We start from the raw sequence: 10,523 nt of genomic DNA on the forward strand, positions 1-10,523 counted from the left end.
TGACTAAAATGGTCAACAGGGTCATAGTGAAAAAAAAAACTTGGCTAATGCTCGGATTGCATTAAAACGCAATATTCTATAGGACATATCTTTTCCCATAAAAGTTTTTGATGCAAGTAAAACTAAAAATATAACTGTCTTTAACATTAATATTAACTTTAATATTAATAACAAAAGAGGAAGTTCACTTTTAGACATGTAAGATAAAAATAGTTGTCATTTCACTTAAAACAAATCTATCAAAAATCCATGTGTTCTAATATTATAATATAGTCAGGAACTGTAAGTCAAAAATATAAACCCGCAAATTTTCAATACGTCTTTTGGCCTTTAATATCTTACAATAATGTCTCATACTTGTAGGAAGAGATTTATGCTTTCCTTTTTCTAAGAAAATAAATTAAATTCAAATACAGGCTAATGTCACATCTGATAATCAATTAAGGAAAGCAGAAAAATTTTTAAGTCCCTGCAGACATACCGTGTACTGAATATTGGAGGGATGATCCCTTTTCCCGCAAAGTAACGTCGGCGTCTTACAGCAGCTGTCAGGTACGACGCTGCCGTTCTTGAGGACCTCCTCATCCTTATGCCACTCGCTCACGAGCCAGTCCTCGAATCTCAAGGCACCGCAACATTTGAACTGTAAATTTCAATAATAATGTCTCTCACGATAATATTGGGAAGGCTGAAGAAAGTAGGCGGAGTAGTTCCCGCGCGTGTCATGCACCCGTTATGTAAATATATTTCTCTTAGGTGTCTTTACTGAAGAAATTTTTAATTACTCTGTGAAAAAGGAAAGAAAGAACTTGATAATTAAAAATTGTATTACTTTGAATTAAAATAAATTAAAAATTCATCAAAAAAAAAAATATATAAAAATATGATGCTTTCGACCATAAGGGCACAGTACCAGACTTCTTAATAACAAATAATTTTTCATAAATGATAACTTATGTAAAAAAAAAAAAAAAAGTACGTAAAAAAGTGACAAGTTTTTAACTGCATTAGAGTCCGTTGTTAATTGTAAAGACAGAGAAAGGCTCATGTTTCTTATCCTCCAGTTCCGTTTACGACGTGCGCAATATAAAGTACACGCGGATAAGGCAGAAAGGGGGAACGATGATAGCGGCGATAGCAACGATAATAGCCGCGTACGATAATAACGATAGCAGGACGCGTTATACGCCGGAGCATCGTGCAGTCATTGAGAAAGGAGGGTCAGAGGGAGCCAAGGGTGAATGGAGGGGAGTAGATTAATGGAGGTGAGAAACGTGTTCCGGCGGCGGCAGCAAGTTAAATGGTAACTTTAATGCGGGCACGTAATCCCGCGGGATTCATCGTGCACCGGAACCATTAGTCGCGATAAACACTTCTACGGATCCTTTACACGTGCAGGCGTTACGGTCAACGAATTTCGCCTTCCTTCCTGAACACGCATAATTCGGCTGTCCTATCGTCTTACATTAGAAGACGTGCTAAGATTAATGTAGGGACTAGATACAGAAAAGCTACACAGTGTACCCAATTTGAGTTATTTTTCATTCCTATAAGTGGTCGTTGCCCCTACTCAATATGTCATTAATTTAATTAAAACATATAGAATTAAATAATTTAACTCAATATATTCATTTGACTCAAATTTATTATTTACTAGATGCATATATTAATATGATCACCGTTTACTTTGAAATTACTAACAATAAATAATTCAATCATATATGCAGGTTGAATTACTTAGTAATTTCAAAGTTACCAGCGGCAAATAGGGCAATTAAATACGTTTTTTCTTTAATCAAGTACTTTGAATTAAAATAATACATATTACTGATTAAAATAATACACGCTTGGAGGATAAAAATAATAAAATGTTATTTAACTTAAGAAATTGGTTTAAATTTAATTCTTCAATATTGAATAGTGCATAAGATATTTTTCATCTATTAATAGCTTTTTAATTTTTTGTTTCACAATAAAAATCTTAATATAATTTTTGTAATATAAATAATAATCCTGCTTTTTTTTAAACTAGAAAAAATAAAAAATAAAAATTCAAAATATTTGATGAACTTGCACAGAGGCAGCATTTGTCACAACTCTTATAACCGCGACCAATTATTTATTATTTTCTGAATGGATGCCTCCGAAGGACTCACCAGAAAAGAAATCTTTTCTTCGGAAAAACGAAATGCATTCGAACACGTAGACGTATATTCGTTTACGTACATATCTCAGATGCGACTTTCGCGTTATAAAAAGTTATTGTGTAAAAATCGCATGAAGAATGGCACGAACTTTGTGTAAGTAAAAAATGTGTCAAATTCTCTCGTTTAACTCTCCGGAACTGACAGTAGATCTATAAATCTATGGAATCCATTCAATTATATTCTTTATGTTACATTTGCAAATTTAAATTCTTGTTATTAAAATAAATTTAATATTCATACACACTGAGAAAATTTTTCGGTTGAAAATAATCGAACCAAAAAATTCTGATCATATCAATCAGAATTTCTGGTTATCTCAACTAAAATTATAATAGATTCAAGCTAAAAATTCAATATTTATCCATTCTCAATCAGAATTCCAATTAATGTAATCAGACTTTTTTTAGTAGTATACGCATTCTTTTTTATACTGAGTTATGTTATTTTGGTTCTCTCAAAGAAATTTGTCTTTTAATTAATACAGATTAAACAGATTTCAGGCGGAGCATCAGTAATTGCGATGCAGATTTTGACGTCAGCATCAGTAGATTCGTATCAATAAGAAAAATCAATCGACTTCGTCCTCGACTGTGAGATAAAATCTAAATTAAAGAGAATATAGCAAGAACGTAGAGATAAATTTTTAGTGAATATTCCACGTGAGAGATATATCAAAAAGATTTTCGTGCGCGTTCGTCACAGTACCGATGTATACGAGACATTTATTTCCGTTCGCGGAGTCGCCTTAAAAATTCCCGACGAGCACTGTCGCGGTAAAACTCGATTTCCCGAACGGAATGAAATGCTTGTACACGTAGATCCTCTGTGTATAAATAAAATGCGAATCCTGAATTTCCCGCTTGCCCGACAGTTTCGCCAATTTTGGCGGACGAGAGGGGGTTTAACGTCGCCGTGCATTCCGCGCGAAGAAATGGAAACGAAAATCTCCTCGGGCGCGGCCAATGAGATCCGACAGAAGGGTGAAAATTGCGAGGCTCGATTTATCAGGGTAATGGGTATAGTGGGAGCGACTTAGCTGCCGCGCCATTATCAGTGCCGTAAATCGCATCACGTGTGCGCTTACAAGTCTAATCCAAATCAAGATGCTGCAGTCGGCGCAAAGGAGATCGAGATTACACGCACGCGATTAATGCTATACGCGACGGACGGAAATATCCCTTTAAAATAGGCATTATGTGCTCGCGATGGTGTAATCTTGCACTATCGCTCATCCGTCGAATTAATTCTGCAAATATAACGAGCAACCAGCTTAATCCTACGATTGATAGCTTCGACTACTATATGTAAATTTTCATTCAGATTTTTGCGGGACGCATAAGTGCATTCGGAAGAGCGATGACGCGCAAAGCGACGACATCGCGCAAAAATATGAGACGAAACCGCGAAGTTTTTCGCCGCGAGCTCACTGTGGCACTAATCGATTTATAGCGAATGGGCGGGAAACTGTTCCGCGATGCGATAACGATGATTTACTATTGTAAGGTTCTCGTAAGAGAGTACCATCGTCGGCGAAGGACATAAATAAAAGTGTCCCGTTCGCGTGATATCGTGGGCACAAAAGCCGCCGCCACCGAGCCATTTCGAACTGCATTCGTAAATTAACGTCGAGCAACTCCGAGATGACGCGGGTGTGGCTTTCTTCCAATCAAGGAAACACGTAAGAGTCATGTGGTGTTGCAGCTGCTGTTATCATCGTAAAAAATATAATGTATATAAGTTTAAATTGAATTAAACGATCAAAGAGATTATATTTTTGCAAAAATTCCGCAAGTATTATGCATGAGAGTATTATTAGGACAGCGGCCGCTATTATAATAGCGAAATGTCTCTTTAGTGCGTGAAAAAGGGTATCAAATACACGTTTATTGATATGATTTCTATGAGAAATGATTTTTTTTAATCTCTCATTAACATTAAGTTTATCATTATATATATAGTGAATGTAAAACGTATTCGTATATCAGAGGAGATTTGTATTAGAAACATTATTTATAGAAACATTAATTAAAATTTATTAACAATAAATACATTTTATTCTAATATAAATAAAAATAAAACATGAACATAATCATAATTTTAGAAATTAAATTTCTCGAATATTTTTTTGTATTTCCAAATAATACAATTTTTCATTTTTACAACTTTCAGCTTTCGCATTAGAAAGTTGAAAATTTTCCCAAGTTTTTTTGGACACGTGACAGACACAAAGTGAGAAGAAAATTTCTCATTTTGTCCAGTTCATATAGTTTTCTATATGTTAAAATTACTAAATTCACAAAAACTCAGCAGATATGACTTTTGAAAAGTAGAGATTTTAAGCTTTAAAACCCTTTTGTAAATTTAATTTCGTTCATTTTTTACAAAGTTGCTTGAATTTTGAAGTTTGCAGCGCTACGAACTTTTGTCATCCCAATACATACATATTACTCTGTCGTACATCATTTCTTCCATTTTACATATGATATGAACTAATCACTCAGTGTTTATTTTTTCAGAAACTCTAATTCCCAGCAAGGAAAAATCAGTCGCAAATTGGCCACAATAGTTCATGATTAAAAGGGTACTCGCCGATTCTGCAACATCCTCCATTTGCCAACGACGATCATATTACGTATTGACAAGCCATACGAAACGTTTTCAGCAAACACTCAACGCTAGTATCATATTGCGTATTTCTGATGGCACCGCAACGATGAAGCACCATTGAAGCTGCGCAAAAACGTTACTTAGGGGGAGGTCCACAGCGCACAAGAGATGCAACGAGAATAAAAATGACAACGAGGGAGGAAATTGATATCGTGGAGTACATGCACCGGTATTCGTGATATCGGAATACTGGTCGGTGCGTCCTATTTTGTTCACAATTGTTCGACGGACGACTCTTCCAATGCAAACGGCCGTATATATATATATATATATATATATATATATATATATATATATATATATATATATGTATATCGCGGGTCGGCCTGAGAAATAAATAAGAAATTCTTCCCGATATGCGGGAGCTCGTACTTACTTCTTTCTGCATCTGGTCGATGGCCGCAGTTTCCCGGGATCGCACAGCATAATTCTCGAGGAAAGTGCGATTCAAATTCAGCTTCAATTCGGGACCAACTTGTTCCTCATACAGACGCGCCAGTGCACCGACTCCAGCTTCCAGAACGAGTACTGCCATCACCACGAAGACGTACTGTGTCGGCAGAAGAAAGACAAGAGGGATTAGGATTGGTTAAAATAATATCGGGATAGTCTTCCTGCAATTACGCGGTTACAACTCAGCATTTAACGCCTTTATTTTGGCTAATGAAAGGAGCGACGATGAAAGAGCAACGAACGCATCTCCGTCTAACTGAATGGAAATTCCGATAAAAGCTGTCGAGTGAATTCTATCGATAAAAAAAAAAAAAGAAAAAGAAAAAGAAAATGGAACGGCTTTTAATAATGAAGAAAAAAAGAACCGACTTGTCTCCCCAAGTAAATGCACACATTTTATATCTGAAAATAATTCTTCGAAATAACGTTATATGAAAGAATGACTTCTAACGTGCGCACTCTTTATAAACGTGATAAAACCCGAGAGTGAATCTGTCAATTCTACCGTTATATTTTCACACAGAGAAGCTTCACGCGTTATATAACGGTATTTATTTTTCGCGCCGTTATTCTCTCTCCCGTAGCTTTTTTTTTACGCCAAATCATTGATACACCCGATTCAAAATACGGATATCTCTGATGTTCGCTCTCTATCGAAAAATGTACCTTTCGTGTGAAATGGCGTATTCTACGTATAAAATTTAAAGTAATATTTATATATACAGATTTATATATATATATAGAGAGAGAGAGAGCGCAGGTTCTAAAACGAACGATGTTTACCGTGCTTTCGGGTAATTTGTAATACGGATTTACACGGAGCAAAGCCACCGGAATATACGCAGAGTCACCTCGTTCTTTCGGAGTCATCGTCCTTCATCTCTTTCTCTCTCTCTCTCTCTCTTTCTCGTACAAGCTAGCGCAACATATTAAAATTGCGTAATGTCCACCGAAGCTTTTCAGACTTTTCATGAATATAAACCCCTGCCGAGAGAACGCGCGCCACAGCAATCCCCCTTTTCTATGAATATTCAAACCTTGGTGACTAACTATCGCTCGTTCGTACTTTCGCAAGATTTTGCGACCCGGAAGAGAGAAGGACGTATATTGAGAAACATGAGAGAGGGAACTTTTTCTTATTTAATAATACGAACAGTTATTAATTCTGTTCCACGGAGTGGCTTATATTGGTATTGCGACATCGCGTTTAACTTCTTGGAAACTTAGTTGAATCGCGAGAGAGCAGAGCGTGTATTAGATGGATGAAATATATGTGTACGGAGAAGAGGAAGTGCGTGGAGAGAAGGAAGCTGCAGTGGCAGCTAATTTGTGATCGATTCTCGGCTACGCTGGGAATTAAACCATATCGCACGAGTAAACGATGCTTTCGCGTAGACATTTAGTATTCCTGGCTTAATACACGTAGTGATGAAAATGGTAAATGTGTCGCAGAAACTGAAAGATTGATGGGAGCTTGCTAAAATTCATGATTTAAACATTTTAAGAGGATGTGTCTACATTGACGAATCTTTTGAGATTGTTACATAGCACGATTGTGTCGCGTTTCGTAAAATATTTCAATCCGCACAATTAAATCATCCCAAAGCAATTCTAAATACATTATTAAATTCATCATGCCAAATTATTTTATCCAATTATTTTGAATTATTTTTAATCATTTCTATAGGTCGCCATTGCTCTTATAGAATATCAATATATTGTTAATTTAACTAAAACAATGGAGTTAAACAATTTAATTCAAGAAAATACATTAAATATATTTGACCCAAATTTAATTTATTTAATAAATACGTTGATAATAGTCGTTATTTACAGTGAAATGCACTAACCACAGAAATAGATTGATTTATATTTTGACACACATGGAAATTCAAAATAATAAAATATTATTTAGCTCAAGGAAAATCGGACTTACTTGCTCTTTTATTATAATATTTACAATATACCTGGTAAATACGATTTTGCTGAATTATTTAAAAATTTGGCTATAAATGTAGATTAGAAAATAATTTTGCTGGACTATCAAAATAATTATATAGGACGTTCAAATTGATTGCTAAAATATAAAGATTGTTTGCAACATTGCTTATCATATGTTTAAGTTTCCTAAATTATTTTCAAGGTCCAAAAAAATTGTTCTTTCCGTATATACTATTATATATTAAAAGAAAGATTATTTTGATGGTTCAATAAAATAATTTTTAGATCTGTGTATATTTAATAAAAGTTTTAAATATTTCAGCAAAATCATTGTTTCCGTGTACATAAAAAAAAAACAAATAATGTAATTTACGCGTTACAAAATTTTTTGAGAAAGCCTTTGGAATATAAAAGAGTTTGAAGATAAGCTGTTTAATTATAACCAGAATGGACCAGGGTAAAGATATACGCCACGTTTGCGGAAAACCGCGTTCATCTCGACCTTAAAACTAATCAACAACGTGCTCTTTCAGTCTTCCAATTAAATCGGGACGTATATACAAGTTAAACGTATATGCGAGAAATTGGAGCAGCCAAGAGTCAGTAAGATGATGATCGATTGGGTTTCCGCGTAAACACGTAGTCCAGATGCGAAGTAAAACATGGAATTTGCGACGCAATAACGCATGATAATTCGTAATATCAGATTGCCCGCGAGCAAACGAGCGACGACGCGAGATGAATGTTCTACATCGTCTTTCATCTTCGTAGTCGTTAGTCAGTATCCGTTTCAGTCATTAAGTCAAAACATAGGGAACAGGCATAGATGAACACACGCGGATGGTTTCCGCTTCCTTCGCATCAGCTGTTACTCGGAACTCCAGAGTGCGTTCGGAGTAACATTGAGAGGTTGCGACATCCGCTGCCGATCTCGGTACCTACATGTTATGTATCTAAGTGTACGTACATATTAGTACCTAAGTCAGTAAATCGTACGGGATGTATATACGTTATGGCGGAAACGATGCGGAGAGGGTAGGAATGGCAATCGACAGTTTGCGATTGGTGAGGAGGCTGACAGTGAAAAGGGGAGAGACGATAGATTAAACGCACCAATTGCTTTTTTACTATATATCTTTGTGTGTATGTGTGTATTGTGTAATAAAAGAAAAACACACACGCGCGCGCAATTTTGACTACGAGACGGAAGCCAGTTGAAACGTTCTCGAATATATTAGGTGCGCAACTAAGTTCTCGCTGTTATTTTGATGAAAATGCATCAAAATAACAGCGAGAACTTAGTTGCGCACCTAATAGTTAGAGATTGATGTTTTAAGGAGCTAACGGAGGCGTCGGAAAACGCAATGCAATCTTGACTATCAAGTAATTTTTATTGAAACAAGAAAATCGAAACTCGAAGCACAAATCTGGACACAATAATCCATGGGAAAAAGAAACATGGCCAACGTATACAGCAGAGTACACGGTCCAAAACTCTAAAGAGTCTAAAGAGTGTATATAGTTTCATTAACGTCCTAAAGTAATATTATATACTTAATATTTTACATTATAAAAACTTTCAAAACATATATTTTTATAAACTATAATATAGAGTAGATAGGATTTTTTTAAAGAACTTCATAATGAAAAAAACGTAATGTAGATTATGGAAAAAAGATTTTTACGTTACTCTATAAATCTTTCTTAAATCAACCAAGAAATGTTAGTTTTCTCTCTCTTTAGTATATAATATCCGCAGTATTTTAGCATTGCAGCGAATTGATTTGAAACTTGCAATAAATTTAGTTAATGTTTTTAATCTTCTGAGCATGAATAGCATCCTATTGTGTTCGTCGTTATGCACAGTGCAGCAAGATAAACTTCGTCTTGAGATTACCGTCGCGAGACATTGAGAATGGAGTTTAAGCTGGTCATGGTTCTTGGACTTAACACGAACCTGTGATGGAAACAAGAGCAAGTACCGGATTGCAAGTCGCATGGAGAAGACAGACCATGAATGCACGGATGAGTACTATATATTTGACGAGATGCCAATTACAACTATTGCTCTAGTGGAAACTTCAACATAAAATAATTGTTCATTATCGTGATACCTTAGTTAATGATTATATGTTAACGAGATTTAGACGTTTATTAAGTTTGTTGACTTTTAAAAGACGTTTAAAAGAGCCTATTTTTAAAATCAGTTACAGTTTTTCCTTTAGTCAAATTTGTTGTCATATAATTTATTATTTCATTGTTCCTTCTCGAAATATGACATTGTTCCGGTGCTACTGTAGTGACTCATGTATTCTGTGAAGATTAAAAAAAAATTAAAGCATTTCTATTATATTAAACAGTAACGTTACTATTTTAGTAAAATATCGTGGCTAGATATATAACTCTCCGGAGCTGACGCTATTTTGTGACATAGTTACTGATGCTGGGGTATACATATACATATAAGACCTATTTACTTTATGTTAATTAAAGGACACTAATTAATTTCGAGAAACCAAAATGACATAACTCGCGTAAAAAAAAATAAATACTAAGTAATAATTTAATAGGAATAACTTAAATTTGCAGATGTAACATAAAAAATTGAATTGTTTGACATTTTTAACAAAGAAATTCGTATCATTGAGTGGATCCAATAAAACTCTACCGTCAGCTTCAGAAGATAAAAATACAATATCTACAAGCACCGTAAAATGTTGAGAATCAAATATATAATTTAAAAGAGAGAGAGCCAGGCACATATTAAACAAATCAATTCTATAATTCTAAAAAAATCATACTTTGAATACTTTCACACGTGAATTCTAGATCAGAATTCTGAGCAATGCACGAGTCGACAAATAAACAAACAAAATCGATTGCAAAAAATAGACTGAGCAGACCATGCATTATGTACCCATAACTTTCTCCGTGTACGTACTCATAAAGCCTTTTCTCTCCTTCGTCGAGTCGCCAACTCGTGTTCATTATGTGGATTTACCTACCCAACACCGGCAAAAATCTTAATTGAGTACCATATAAGGTCTTGGCTAATGAGACGGTTCGCTCGTGCCATCCGTGTATAGATGGTGAAAGGGAGCAAGGACCAACAGGAAAGCCGAGGCAAAAGGTTGCCGAGGCAAGAAGGCCTTCCAGGGAGGTGGCCTTTTTTGCCTCGAGGATCGCCGATAGTTTATCGCTGCTACGGTGGATTAAGCTCGTTACGTCGCCGTTATTAGACAGCAAGCACTTTCG

At 35.3% G+C, this 10,523-nt stretch overlaps 1 protein-coding gene across 2 annotated transcripts in view; it reads right to left on the minus strand.

Annotated features, from left to right (window-relative positions):
- LOC105154091 (CD151 antigen) overlaps positions 1-10,523 on the minus strand; it is a 127,595-nt gene that overhangs the window by 3,388 nt on the left and 113,684 nt on the right. For both annotated transcript variants that reach the window (XM_011069367.2, XM_087406940.1), the window contains exons 5-6: positions 5,251-5,424; positions 482-643 (exon numbers count right to left, since the gene is read on the minus strand). In XM_011069367.2, the coding sequence (XP_011067669.1) occupies positions 482-643; positions 5,251-5,424 (336 nt within the window). The remainder of the gene's footprint in view (positions 1-481; positions 644-5,250; positions 5,425-10,523) is intronic.

This window comes from Acromyrmex echinatior, chromosome 6 (genome assembly GCF_024713525.1).
Source record: "Acromyrmex echinatior isolate Ae372 chromosome 6, ASM2471352v2, whole genome shotgun sequence".
Lineage (NCBI taxonomy): Eukaryota > Metazoa > Arthropoda > Insecta > Hymenoptera > Formicidae > Acromyrmex > Acromyrmex echinatior.